Source organism: Sinocyclocheilus rhinocerous, unplaced genomic scaffold, assembly GCF_001515625.1.
Source record: "Sinocyclocheilus rhinocerous isolate Xijiao unplaced genomic scaffold, SAMN03320098_v1.1 scaffold1292, whole genome shotgun sequence".
NCBI lineage: Eukaryota > Metazoa > Chordata > Actinopteri > Cypriniformes > Cyprinidae > Sinocyclocheilus > Sinocyclocheilus rhinocerous.
The window spans coordinates 603,989-618,974 of NW_015656599.1; the positions used below are offsets into that span (position 1 = coordinate 603,989).

Sequence of the window (14,986 nt, forward strand, 5' to 3'; positions counted from 1 at the left end):
TGCCCACAGCTAAAGTTTAGCTGCTAAACTGTGAACACTTAAAACAATAATGGTGGATATGTTAGCCGAGTGCTAACGTGACTAACTGATGAAACAATACAGTTTGTAAACCAAAATATGTCTACTGTAATGTTTGAAGAACGACAGACAAAATTATATATAATATCGTGCTTTACCTGGAAACCTAAAGCTGCACTAGGCAGGGCTCGACAGTGCGACCATTTCAGTCGCATTTGCGACTGAAAACTACTGCGTGCGACTATGAAATTTTTTTTAGGAGTGTCGAGCCCTGGCACTAGGTATACATCACATTGGCACAAAATCTTGATATGTTGAGCACTCAATTGAGAATGTACATATAACGTATCAATCGTACTTACAGGTTGTGGTTCAGAGAACTTGTTAGTCCAAATAAAGAAGATTAGAAGCCAACGAAGATAAAAGCCAAGATTAGAGAAGCAGTCCTTGGTAAAATGACATGCACACAACAAAAGGTTCGAATTGTATTTCTGTGGTATCCTTGAACACAGTGTCTTCTCAACATGATGTAAACACACTAACTAGCGGAAGTGTTTGTGGGCAGGTCAGACTCTGTTCGTATTTCGTGGGCAGGCGGGGATTATGCAAATGTGTTACCCAGTGACGTGTACCCGTAACAGGCAAAAGATTAGAAAATATGACGACTCGTTAAGGCGATTCAGAATCGACTCTCTCTTTTGAGAGACAATATCTTTATTTATCATGCACGTTTTTGATTAACAACTTTGCAGATTGTTTTCATTTAAGCATAGCTACGTAAATATGACGACTCGTTAAGGCGATTCAGAATCGACTCTCTCTTTTGAGAGACAATATCTTTATTTATCATGCACGTTTTTGATTAACAACTTTGCAGATTGTTTTCATTTAAGGATAGCTACGTTATAAACTGCAAGAGAGATATTTTTAAAAAACCCATATGACCTGCTCTTTAAGAAATTAATATTTTATTCAGCAAGGATGCATTAAATTGATCAAAAGTGACAGCAGAGATAGTAGATAATTTCTATTTCAAATAAATGCTGTTCTTTTAAACTTTCAATTTATCAAAGAATCCTTAAAAATCAGCTGTCACCACAGGAATAAATTACATTTTCAAATATATTCAAACAGAAAAGTTATTTTAAATTGTAAAAATATTTTGAAATATTACAGTTTTTACTGTACTTTTAATAATAAATGTAGACTTGATGAACATGAGAGACTTCATAAATAAAAAAAAATAATAAAAAAACGTACACACTCCAAACTTTTAGTAGTAATCCGTATTAGTATTATTATTCATCAATCATTGGTTGTGTGTGTTGTTTTTGGAGTGAATAAGGCCCCGATCAGACAGAACGCGTTTTTCAGGTTGACTTTTTTTAATTTAGAAAGGAGCAGTGCGCTGCGGGTTTTTTAATGTTCTAGGCAACCACCAAATCAGCTGTCAGTCTAATCAAGGATTATGGCGCGAGCTCTCTAAAATCTTTGGTTTGCTGTGAAGTAAACGGTCAACTTAAAAAAAATAAAAATAAAAATACAGCTCCAGGTAAACCGTGACAGCCACCCCAAGTTTCTCCTCCATCACTGCAGTCTCAGGACGTTCCCAGCAACTGTAACAGGGCTCCAGACAAAAAAAATCGAGTAAGGAGCCATTGGCTCCTATAAGAAAAAAACTTAGGCGCCAAATTATTTTTTAGGTGCTACAGAATAAACGTGTTTTACTTAATTTTATTTATTTTTTTTACATTTTAACATTTCAATCATACTGTCGTGTGTTTATGTCTCATCTTTTCTTGACTTTATCAGCATTTTAATCCATCTTGTAGAGGACCTGGGAACTAAGGTTCACTTAAAGTGGGAACTAAATGTCTTTTCCAACTTGAAATATACAGTCACGCATTGTTTATTACACAGAATCTGTACCAATATCATGGACCATAAGCATCACTTGGCCGCTGAGTGTAGTTTGGGCTCAGTGCATCCTGTAAATGCTGTCATACACCTTTAAAAATAAAGGTGATTCACGATGCCATAGAATAACCTTTTTGTCTAAATGGTTTCATAAAGAACCTTTAACATCTGAAAAACCTTTACATTTCACAAAAGGTTCTTTGTGGTGAAAGTTTTTCAGATTATAAAAAGTTGAGAAAGAGATGGTTCTTTAAAGAACCTTTGACTGAATGGTTCTTTGTGGAGCCAAAAATGCTTCTATGAGGAACCTTTTAAGCATTTTTAAGAGTGTATGTCTTTCACACTTTCAGTCTGTTTTTCTTAATTAGTAATTATAAAATAGCCTACCTTTTGATGTTAATTCATGTTCATTATGTAGCCTACTATAGTAGTAAAGAGAAAGATTAAATGGGTTCACTTGACGCTTGAATTGAGGCGCAAAAACGACCGCACCTGCTGCATTAAAGAGCGCCAAAAACAAAACTGTATTTATTGTTTGAATTTCATTATGAATTTTGAATAATTTTAAAGCTGATACTTTGTTTATTAAAAAGTAACAAAGCACAAAGCTTTTTGCGATTACTGGACGGCACCCTGCGCTTCAAATAATGAAGTTCACTCATTAACAGAACACAGCATAGACTAAGATCTTGTTAAGAAGAAGCCATATTATTAATGATTATAAACGAGAATTGTTAACTTTGATGCGCATCGTCTCAGTTTAATACGTGAACATAACAAAAGATGTGATCGCAAAACAATCAGGAAAAAGTGCATTACATGCAAATTTTTAAGTTATAACATGTAAATACATGGGCCTAGTCGCCAGTGGCGACCTCAGCAGAAACTTCACTCGCAATTTAATATCTTTGGTCGCAAATGCGACCGTTTTAGTCGCAGTTTGGAGCCCTGTGTAAACTTCCATCACCACAACGGAAGTCCCGCCTCTCCATTCATTTGATTGGACAATGAAAATAAATAAATAATGCGAATGACGTCGGGTGCTTTTCTGCTCAGAGTTGATTTTTGGCTGCTCAGAGCACTCCAACAAAAAAGTGAGGCGCAGCAGGCGGCTAAAACGCGAGGCGCCCAAGGTGCATAAACCGCGAGCAAAACTTTCACTGCCAATAGAACCAATTAAAAATCGCGTTCTGTCTGACCGGGCCTTACAGGTACTTGTGCATGTCTGATTCCTCTAGAGCTCTGGTTGAATATCAAATTGCATCACATGCTTGCCCTGCAACAAGCCACCCAACATGTCTTTCACACACCCGTCGATGCCGCACCCCATATCACTGCCAGCTCAAAATAAACACGCTGTCCCACTGCTGTTAATGAGCTCAGAATGGCATCCATCCTCATACAGATCATATTTATACAGTCGCTAATATCATGTGACTGTTTTGACACAAAAACAAACGCCCCATCTTTCTCATGCAATTCTTACTGCACCGGTTACACATCGACTACTAGCACATCCCCACAGGAAGTTGATCCACTTCTGTATGGACATATCTGCTGTATTATGCCACCACACTTATGGACTGAAACAAGACCTAGCTGTTCTCTCACGAGATGTCAGGAAACGGTGGCAAAATCTTGCATCTCATTTGGAGTGAGAGCTTAAAGTTTGTCTTAGTTTATGATGTAATAAATGGTAAGAGTAGGGTAAATCCCAGAGGAAAACTAAACTTATGCTTTAACCGGTGTGTGGTTTGATTTCTGTTGTACGTCCTCAGTCACCTTTCTTGTAAAACAGTCCAGCAAAAACACAAATATGATCATCTTTAAAATAAAGCACATCCCTTGATTTTTGAGGAGTGAAATAAACACATTTAACAGTGCACGTAATGGCAATAAAAAGAAAACAAAATTACAAGTTACATTTCCTGTTACATGAACATTTGGAACGGTTTACAGCAGTTGCTCCATAGACATGAAATCTCATGCCACATTATGTAATAGTTAAAGTGATGCTTGCTTTAGCAAAACACTACTAAACATTGCTCATACTCGCGGTTAGGGATTTGAACACTTCTTAAGGTGTGGCCACATTTGCTGTTTTTCGGCAAGTTTAGTTGGTAAAATCCAGTCTTTCAATAGGAATCCACGGGATTGGGAACTCGCCCATGCATATTTCGCAACAGGTTCAGGTTGGATTCACCATGTTGAACAACAGAAAGCTGCTTGGTTTGAAGGTGACGTCTGTGTAAGATGCGCTTCACACATTGAAACACTATTGACATTATATAATGGACATTTTTAGCCTGCGAAACTTTGCTGTGACCATACTTTTAAGTAGTATTAAACTTTGGCACATAACCCATCTTGCACACCCCAAATCATGGTTTTTGTTGATCGTACATTGAAGGAAAGACCCAAGTGATTTCTAGAGGCCAGAGGTTGTGTCCCAAATGACATTATATATATTAATTATATAAGGTTATTTTGCCAACCAACACCATTCTGATAATGTAATCAAAGCTGTGTACATTAAGTGTACAACATTCCACACTTCGTTTGTTCAGTTAATTAAGTGCATCATCCAGCATTTAAAGTGCACTTTTTGCAATTATCACTAATACTAATCACACTATTTATTCCACAAAATGGCTGAAAGTGTGTGCAATTATGCAAATTGGTATGCACCTATAGAAACATGGCTCTTTTGACTACCCACAACACCCCTGCATCAAGGCAGTGAGTTTTGCGCAGATATTTCCTTCAAGAAGTGCTAAAATCTAGTGTTAACATCATGTTGTTCTTTGTTAAGAGGGTTTAGCGAACTAATGAGTGTAGAAGAAAGAGTGTGAAAAGTGACTTATCATGTAGACGGTTAATAAAACTCTGACCCAGATTGCTGGCCACGCCCACAGAAGAGGAGAACAAGAGCTCTGAATGACTGTGTCAGCAACACTGAGATCTCTCTCTCTCTCTCTCTCAGTTCCTGTATGTTCTGCCTATGCAAACGAGGTCTTTATCTAACTCTCACTGTCTAAAACACACTGTTCATCAGGGCTCTACAGTGCGACCATTTCAGTCGCATTTGCGACTGAAAACTACTGCGTGCGACTATAAAAAAATTTTTAATTTAAATCATTTAATATTTCTATATTCAAAATTTTATATTTAATTTTTTAATTGCACTCATTCCACTTCTGAGCCTCATTAAATGTCTGAAAGTACACCAAGCCTGTTTAGAAGGTGCTCCTAAAATTTTGAACGTGCTCCTAAATTTTTTAAGTTAGGAGCACAAGTGCTCCTAAAAAGAAAAGTAAGCATAGAGCCCTGTTCATGCAAACAAAAAGAAACTGGCAAACCTGTACTGGCTTTGATCCATGCATAAAAGGTCAATATGCATCGATTATAAATGACCAAGAGTGTATGAACAAAAAAATCTGGTTTGCCATAATCCTGAAATGGCACAATGATGAGTGTATTTTTCATGACAGTAAAAAATTTTATTGCTGTGGCAGTGGTTGTAACTCAACCCCAAACACAATCCAGCATAGCGCGGCATTAAAAACAGCATTAGCCAGAACAAGAGTGCAAGCCAGACGTGGATACTGCCACTGTTCGCCTCAGGCGCTTTCAATTCTGTTAACTGAGTCATAAATGCTGTAGACAGGAGGACAAATGTGCTTCACAAATTCGTTCCAGTGTTAAATCACCTGATTGGCAGGAATTTGTCAAAACAGCATCCACTACAAGCAGTGTGTCAAAACTCATTAATACGCCAGCGGGAGAGAAAAACGCTCAAAAATGAAACCTCAAGAACTGGTTCAATTCTGTTCGTCACCAGCTAACTCGTGGTTTGCAGATCCGAGCCAGAAATGAACTCCTAGCAAGGGCGTAAACGCAGTCGCAAATGCTTCTATAATCTTGATATGTGAACTTTTGTTCTATGGTGATAAAAAAAAACCTTGGTACTCAAGGGACTTATAATGTTAAAACCTCATTAAACCAGATGTGTTAAGGTGGATAGCTTTTTACACATATTAAAAGCTTTGACTTTAACAGAATCTGATTTGACTCCAGAATCAGATCCAGTCTGAATAAGTGTAAACAAATCGGTTGGCCATCATTCCAGATCATTTTCTACTCCAGTGTTTCTCAATCGTGGTTCTGGATTATATCAGCATCTTATTAGTAGATAGGTGGTTTGGCTGTCAGATAAATGCCAAAACATACTTTTTAAAGGGGTCATATGATGCAATTTCAAGTTTTCCTTTCTCTTTGGAGTGTTACAAGCTGATTGTGCATACCCCTTTAATACTTTAAAAAATATATCCTTTCTATGAGTAAACTAGGGTGTGCGTACTGTGTGCATGATGTAAATATTGTCATTAGGATAGTGGTGCTCATTATAGGTGTGCCTTGAGTGTTTTTGCACAAATTAGTTGGTCCACAAGGTGGCGACAATATTTAGGGCTTTTTCACAGTTTAAAAAAAAGAAGAGACGAAACGATAAACTACTGGAGACGCTAGAAGAATAGACATTCACGTTTATGAGCACTTGTGTGGGTTAAGAGATACACGCAATTCTAGTTTAAATGAGTAAAAATAAAATTTTCTCATAACTTCAGGAGAAATAGCACAGACACTGGACAAAGATGAGACTTTCTAGTGCGTTGAATACTTGTGTTTGCACATTCTCAAATCAAATGAAGTATACTTAAAAAGCCTACGTGTTCGGCTAAGCTTTCATGTCAAAACTGAAGTATACTTTGGGCTTTTTGCTGGGGTTTTCCAGGACCAGGATTAAGAACCACCGCAATACGATTAGAAAATAATAACCATGAACAACTACAGGCACTAAAAGCCTCCGACTGACATGAACACACAGGCTAGTACAGATCCAAAACCCACTCTGAGATTTCAAAGAAATAACTGGCTGATTAAGCTCAAGTCAAGCATTGGCAACGAGAACTGAGCTCAGTCAAGGTCTGCCAATGCATTCCCTCTGTGCACGGCACATATCAGACTTAAAAATCCCAAACACACAAAAGAAAACATATTATTAAGCTCTGGGCAATATTATGGTCTCATTAATAATTTAAATTGGCTGCTAGACCACTAAAAAAACAAAAATGCAAAAGCAGCACAGAATATAACCTGAAGCTATCAAAACGGAAGCATTAAGTAATTATTTATCATTTAATCAACACAATATGTTACTGATAAATGAATTCCGATGGTAAGAACCACACAAGACTGAATCTAATCTATTTTAAGTCTTACTGGAATGTGAGTTCAACTAAAACCACAGCTCAAAATGACCCTGGCAGCCCTGTGGCATGATGAACCGCTATCAGACTCTGCTGTGATAACGCAAGACAGACAGTTTGTTTACCAGATTGGACGCAGAGGCCTCAGCAAAGGACAGTCCTCTGGGGATGATGAGGATATGATCCTGCTCCTTACTGACACGAACCTACAAGTTTTAAAATACACAAATAAGCAGCTGTTTTTACTCTCCTGATCAAGTTAGCGCAGGGTTTCTTAATCCATTCCAACAGGCATGCAGATATTCAAAATTGTATATTTCCTTATTTAGCACACCTGGTTAAGCTCATGAGCATGAGTGCAGATGCAGTAACTACATTATGAAGACAAAAAGCATATTTCTCCATTAACAGCCATTCAAAAATAGTGTATAATTTAATTTGATGATGAATGGAAAAGCAGAAATCTTTCTCCATGTAATAAACTAGGAGTGTCTGATCAGTGGAACTGTAATGTTTATCGCCTACAGGAATGGATTGCAAAACCCTGGATTACACAATGTACATCGCTCACTTTCATTTCCTTGTGCTAAAATAAAAAACAAGTATAATATTTAATCTGTGGTAGCAATATTAATGATAGAAAGCTGTGCCTTACTGTAACGTAACAGCTTGTGAAGTGGGCCCAACTGAACAGGTCCACTAGTCTGTAAAGGCTGGCCAGTTTGCAGCGGATCTGTTTCTCTCCCTTCACCATAGTACTGGACTCCATGCTGAACATGTCGTTTATTGGGGTCACCATGGCCAAACCTGAGAAAACAGAACAAGGAACAATTCAAGAACAGGTTTGAACCATTTCATGAGATGGAATTCAAATCAAGAACAAGATGTTCATTAGGCATCAATGAGTGAGCCCACCTGAGAGCACAGATGTTTCCAGAACTCAACTCTACTAAAACATTACGGAACATTACATCTACTAAACATTTCAGAAATCATTCTAGAGCTCCAGCTGACCAAACATTCAAGAACTCAACCTTGAACTCAAGTTGACTAAATATTCCAGCACTTTTTCTAGATCTCTACTGGCTAAAGGCTCCAGAATTCAACTTTGAACTCTAGATGGCTCAACATTCTGGAACTCATTTCAGACATGCAGTTATTACAAGTTTCAGGAACTCATCCTTGAACACCTGTTGATTAAGCATTACAAAACTCTTTCTAGCACTCCACTGACTAAACATTGAGGAAACATTCATCCTTGGATCTCCAGATGGCTAAACATTCCAAAAGTGTTCCAGAACTCCACTTTACTTAACATTCCAGAACTCATTCTAGAGCTTCAGTTGACTAAACATTTCGGAACCCATCTTTGATCTCCAGAACTCATCCTTGAACTCTAGATAGCTAAATGTTCTAGAGCTCTTTCCAGAACTCCACTTGACTAAATGCTACGGAACTCATTTCAGAACTCCAGCTTGATACATCTAGAGATTGAGAACTGCTGCTTTCAAAATCTCTACTGAACAGACCTCATAAATATGTGCAAATGTGGGTATTTTGCAACTTAGTTTACATAAACGGTCTGGGAAAACTGGGGAGGGCATTGCCATTTTGAATGCTTGTCTACATAATATACCAAAGTCTTATTTCTGAATATCATACTTTTTCCATTATATGTCCTAGATAAGGCTCCAGACCTCTGCATAGTCTACAGACACCTATGAGATTTAGGCGATGACTCTGAATGTACAGTAAGCACTGAAAGGGGTTCACTGAAGTTCTACTGATTAGTTCCGCATAGCAGAGCGTAGAGAGAAAACAGACACATGTGGAGAGGGGCTGGATGGGGTGATAAGGGAGGAAGAAGTAAGATGAAAGAATGCAAAGGCTTTCCTGAGTCGGCTGGTCATATTTCCTCCCTCAATGTCTGTTTATGGGAATATCTATTATTTAGCGACTTGTATAACTCTGAACAGGTAGAGGAGTGGGGCAGTCTGGGACACTGAAGGAGTGGAGGAATGTTGCAATCTGTTGCAGTGTAGATGAGCTGCACCATGGTGACACTCACTGAGGGGGGAGGTGGAGAAGCCGGCTACGGAGCTGGCCATGAAGAAGTCTGCGATCTGCCGCAGAGCGAGCAGTCCTGTGGGGTTGTTCCCCTTGTTCATCTGTTCCTGGATCAGTCCCTCTAGCTCATCCTTAAAAGCCTGAAAGAGAAAGAAAACCTGAGATTAGAGATGACTCACACACAGTAATGAGAGACGGACACAGAGCTGTAATCCTCTCACGCCCCTGCATGTTTAAACCTTTTTTCCACTTGTATCTTGACAACTTTTTAAGTCTATTAACCCATAGGTCTACTCCACTTACTCTGAAGAGCTGAAGGATACTCTCTACAGACAAAAACAAGCAGTGAAGGATGAAAGCACCATCTTAAATTTTTTGGGTATGTCCAAAATCCATTTTAGCCCACTGGAACTTTGCAGAAAAGTTTATTTTCAATGTTTAGGGAAGGAAATCACCCATAAGTGGTTTTAAAAGTAGTATGAAGCTCTTCTGTACGATGCATTGTCATTCTGCACACCTGTTCGGAGTCTCAGGCACAGGGTGATCAAAGAGCTCAGATGACAGAATGAATCACAGGATAAACAGACTCTGACGCTCTTGTGCTGCGGGGGTAATGACAGAGGAGAGTCAAAATGACACAATACCTCAGTTACGATGACTGTTCGTTCTTACTGTACAGTTGCATACAGACATACAGACAGGTGTGAGTAAGTGTCTGGATGTGAACTGGGGCATGTACAACTTCACTCGGCACTGATGATACAAACACGCAAACAGTATGCAAACATATATATGCACATACCAGAATAAGGGAGGTAAGCTAGTCTCAGCAGGCACACTCTATTCACTGATGTCCTGATGTATTTTGCACAAAATGTCAAGCAGTAGCTAAAATCTGCAGATTTAAATGGACTGATTGGCTTTATGCAAACTGCAGGTACTGGGATAAATAATGGCTTTTTGAAGTTGTTTGTTGATTGTAATAAGCATCAGTGAATCACTAGGTTTGCCAAAGTTTGCCAGGTTATTGACATCAAATCTCTGAGAGATACTTTGAGGCACTTAGTAAAAGTTAACTAGTTATTTACAAACAGAAATGTTCTGCTTTGAGTGTAAAATAAATAAATAAATAAATGAACAGTCAGATTTCTGCCAATTTCTTCTGTTTACCGTAGATATTTTTTTCCCCCATGCTGGCCTATTATTTCGGCAAACAAATATTGTAGATAATTCTTCCTATATCTAATTGGGTCATTCTTGGCCAGAATTTCATGCAAGTTGACCAAATCTGGCTATGCAAGACTACAGGAAAACAGCAATCCGAATTGTAGATTCCTTCTCAAATCTACAGATTCTCCTTCCATTCTGGGATGTGTTTTTGACTGATCTGTATGGCCCGATAAAGCACTTTAACTTCCCACCTCAGTGGCATCCTGGTACGCACCACAGGTCTGGAGAGATTGAGCTAAAGAAAGTCTGATTTCCATAGCAAGAATCACCATGCAGCCACAGGGAAGTGGGCATGGCATTTGTGTATCCATGTGCGGGCCATCTCTGCCAAACTCTCAACGACTTTGTGGCTACGTTCACAATGTCAGCTTTTGGGATTGACAACTGCATTTTCTTTACAGGTGTGAGTCTCGAAATGTCCCGTTCACACAGCAGCTTACAGTTGTGTTTAGAATACTGTCTGTATGAACGTGCAATGGGAGTCAAGCCCGTATTCCTTACTAGTAACCATAGCGACAGTGACCAAAGTAAAATCAAAGATGGCGACATCCATAAAACGGAAAGTCTTATCACTTTCTGACATGACAAGAGTCCAATCGAGCCACAAGTTTTTTCGTCAAATTTTCATTAACCGACAGCAGCTTTTATGTTTGGGTGGAGAGCAGAGCATTTGAATCGCGCGCAGAACACAAAACTGACGGGAGCGGCTCCAGTGGAAAACTGAAGATCTAAAATGTTCAGATGACACGCAGCTCATTTCTCCATCACTATAAGTTACCGAAAACACGTAACAGTCTGCGTTTATGTGGCAGAGCGGCTCTCTCTCGCACTGTATGATGGGACAGACAACTAGGTGTCCAGTCCTGTTCCATTCACACAGCTAATGTGTTCAGAGAATGCGGTTGTGAATCCTGAAAATTTACAGGTGTGAGTTCGGTTACAGAATGCGGTCGTCACGCCCGTAAATAACCGAACTGTGTGTGAATGTAACCGTATTAAGGACTCAAAATTTTCGATTCAAGAAAATCTTCTTAAGAAATAGGTTAAGAAATTTCTTAAGATAAATTCCACAAAGTTCGTAAGAATGTTCTGAAGTGCAATTCTTGAAAAATTCTTAAGTTCTAAAATATATTCTTAAGAACATCTTACAGCAAATGCGTCCTGTGTATTGAAAACTTGTGCACATTCCTATTAATAGTCCTACTATGTATTATATGTTGCTAGTGTTGTTGTAATGCTTAAATATAACAATTAATTTGAAATAACCCAATAAATTCATTAAATAATTCTTACTGTTTGGGATTTAAGACAAGTCTGGGACTGTACTAAATTTAAAAAAGTTATTTACGATGATTTTTAAGAAGATTCTTTTCAAGAATTTAAATTCTTCTTAAGTTTTGTCTTAAGAACAATCTTAAAGGGGTCATATGATGCAATTTCAAATTTTCCTTTCTCTTTGGAGTGTTACAAGCTGTTCGTGCATAGATAAGATCCCTAAAGTTGCCAAAACTAAAGTCTCAAGCCCAAAGAGATATTCTTTATAAAAGTTAAGACTTGTCCACGCCCTCCTAAAACGCCTCGTTTAAACACACCCCCACATATCTATGTCACTATGTGGGAAGATTTGCATAACGCCGCCCAAATGTTCACGCAAAGAAAGAAGGCGTAACTTTGAATCTCGCTGTAGCATTGGTTTTTCCGCCACCATGTCGTGGAGACGTTGTGTTTCGTTGTAAAAAAATGAAACTACTTTGTTTGGCCTTCCAAAAGAGGACGATATCCGCTTCGTCATGCCTGTTTCCTGCACCTGCAGAGTAGCCTATAATGCGTCTGTGGCACAAAGGTTGTTTCTATAAAATGGGGCAGTTCCAACTTTGCAAGGACAGTCTGGGTTTGTAATAGGTTTTATTGGTGTTGTCTCATCGAGCCGGGACACAACATCACAGTATGGTAAGGGGCGTAACATTTCCGTCACACGCTTGAGGTATTCGGCCAATCACAATGCACTAGATAGCTGGCCAATCAGCGTACATCTCGCTTTTCAGAACGATGAGCTTTGTAAAAATCGACTCATTTCAGAAAGGCGGGGCATAGAGGAGCAACAATAATGTACATTATGTGGAAAATAACCGCATAAACACATTGCATTACACCAAATACACAACATAATGTTCTTTTTAGCAACGTTATATGACCCCTTTAAGAAAAAAGATAAGAATATTCTTAAGAAGAATTTTTGGGAATACAAAATATTTTTTACTTTTTTCTTAAGTTAAAAAATAAGAAGAAAATGGCAGTTAAGAGGAAATTTCTTCTTAAGAATCTTTTGTGAATCCGGCCCCAGGACTGACAACCATATTCTGCTGCTGTGTGAACGTGGCCTGTGTGTGTCAGTGAAGTTTGCTGGGGCTTGATTACCTAATCTAGGGTGAAACTAAGTACATAGGAAGCAAATTAAATTGGCCTTTAAGTTTGTTTGGTTTTGAATGAGAGCCTCATTCATCAAACCTACACTGAGAAAACAAAAGGAAAGAAAGAAGCCATAAATTCATGACATTAATGCACATGTAATAGCCCAAAAAGTTACAGTAAGGGGTTGTGAATCTTAAATGTAAAAGTGCAGCATGTTTACAGTTGTTCGTTAACCTTTTCGCCCAAATTTCGCTCTTTAAGTATGGGGAATAGTAAAACTGATGCTTGTCTTGAACTAAATGAACTAAAATTATTGAACTAAATATGTGAATATTTAAATATTTCAGCAAAGTGCTTTAGAGGTGAACTGCATTAGGAGTGAGGCATGATGAAAGATTAACCATGGGAATCATCAAACATGCCTCCAGAACAAACCTGCAGCCAACATGCTCGCATAGGGATACACCATCACAAAAACATGGGCTAACATGCCCACACTTGTCACTAGATCAAAGCGGTGACAATCTAACCTCATAACAACACAAAACATAGTGACTACATTAATATCAAACCATAAAACCGTATCCGTCATGGGGGACGGTGGTCGTTATCTTAGCTTTGTGACATTGTATGTGGGCCAGAGTCTGTATTGATCTGCTGTCCGATAAAATGGAATTTGCTTTAGTAACCCATTCACCTCACACAGGCCAAACTTCAAACGAAGCAGTCCGAGCCAAAACGGTCTAGCCAAAGTACAAAGGTGAGATGGAGATATCTTTGTGAGTATTAAATTGTGCTTGAATGAGAACCGGACGCCCGGGACGGGGTAGGAAACGCACAAATTCCTCTCAAAAGTAAGTGTCCCAACCAACCCAAACCACAGTGCTCTTGGAAAACAGCTATGACTCTGGGAATGGCGTGCTTTAATGCTGAAGAGGGAAACAGAGGGGAGTGGGGGAACTAAAAATAACCCAAGAGAGGAAATTCAAGACAAACTCAATTGTGCCATTACAGTTTAATATCATTAACATGTTGTTTAAGTAAATATCAGTGGTCTCTCAGGGCAAACCGCTATTTTTCCGCAGGTTCCTGAGCGGGTTACGTTGACGCGGAGATGTCTTCATTTGTTTTGGTTGTGACAGCACAGATGAGGTCTAAGCATAGCAAACTCCGCCCTGCCTATAATAGTCTGACCTTAAACACGGTCCACGGACAGACGTGTAATTTAAGCAGCACTCTTCCACATGCACGCACACACGCAGAAAGCCTACAGAGAGAGAGGGAGATGAAAGAGAGGCTTGTTGAATCAGCTGATAGTGCAGACGTAAACACACAGGCCTGTGTGCTGATACACCTGCTGCCTACCCTGCTTGGCTCCTCTCCATACAGAGTGAAGGATGAGTGAGAGGAGTATATAGTGTGTCTCAGAAACACATGCTCGGACAGCTGCTGCTAATAAAGCCCAGCGGCGCTGCTGTAATTAACCTTACTGTCACTCCGCCTCTGTTTTTATCATAATCACAGAGATTACAGTGACAGAAATTTCACTTTCACATACTGAAAGTACAGTGCTCAAACCCTTCAGTGCTCAAAAGCTTCTCTAGGGTTTTTTTTTTCTTCAAATTAAAGTAGTTCAGATTTCTCAGATTTTCCTATTTTATTTCATTAAAATAAATAATTTTGCACACATTTTTTTTCATTTGATGCTTTTCCTTACAACACAAATGCGCAATAACAGGTGGATATTACAGTTATTATAATTCTACAAGAAACTTCAAAGATCTAAACTCCAAAACAGCATTAAGTTCATAAACACAAGGCAAAAATCAAGGATTGGTTTATGATTTTAAACCCATTCTTACTGATGATACCAACACTATGGCAAATCATTCTTGCAATTTCGAAAGTTGAATTATCAAACTAATGTCAGAGATTTTGCAAGGTCTAAAAATGCATTCACTACAATTCAAAAGTTTGGGGTTGGTAAGAATTTTTTTTTGTTTTATGTTTTTGAAAGAAGTCTCCTAGGCTACATTAATTCGATAAAAAAATGCTTTAAAACAGTAGTAGCTGTA

The 14,986-nt window shown here is 38.7% G+C and overlaps 1 protein-coding gene across 3 annotated transcripts in view; it reads right to left on the bottom strand.

Moving 5' to 3' along the window:
- Positions 1 to 14,986, bottom strand: part of LOC107720361 (gamma-adducin-like) — a 67,358-nt gene that overhangs the window by 10,419 nt on the left and 41,953 nt on the right. For all 3 annotated transcript variants that reach the window (XM_016528042.1, XM_016528043.1, XM_016528041.1), the window contains exons 3-5: positions 9,271 to 9,409; positions 7,858 to 8,009; positions 7,328 to 7,408 (exon numbers count right to left, since the gene is read on the bottom strand). In XM_016528042.1, the coding sequence (XP_016383528.1) occupies positions 7,328 to 7,408; positions 7,858 to 8,009; positions 9,271 to 9,409 (372 nt within the window). The remainder of the gene's footprint in view (positions 1 to 7,327; positions 7,409 to 7,857; positions 8,010 to 9,270; positions 9,410 to 14,986) is intronic.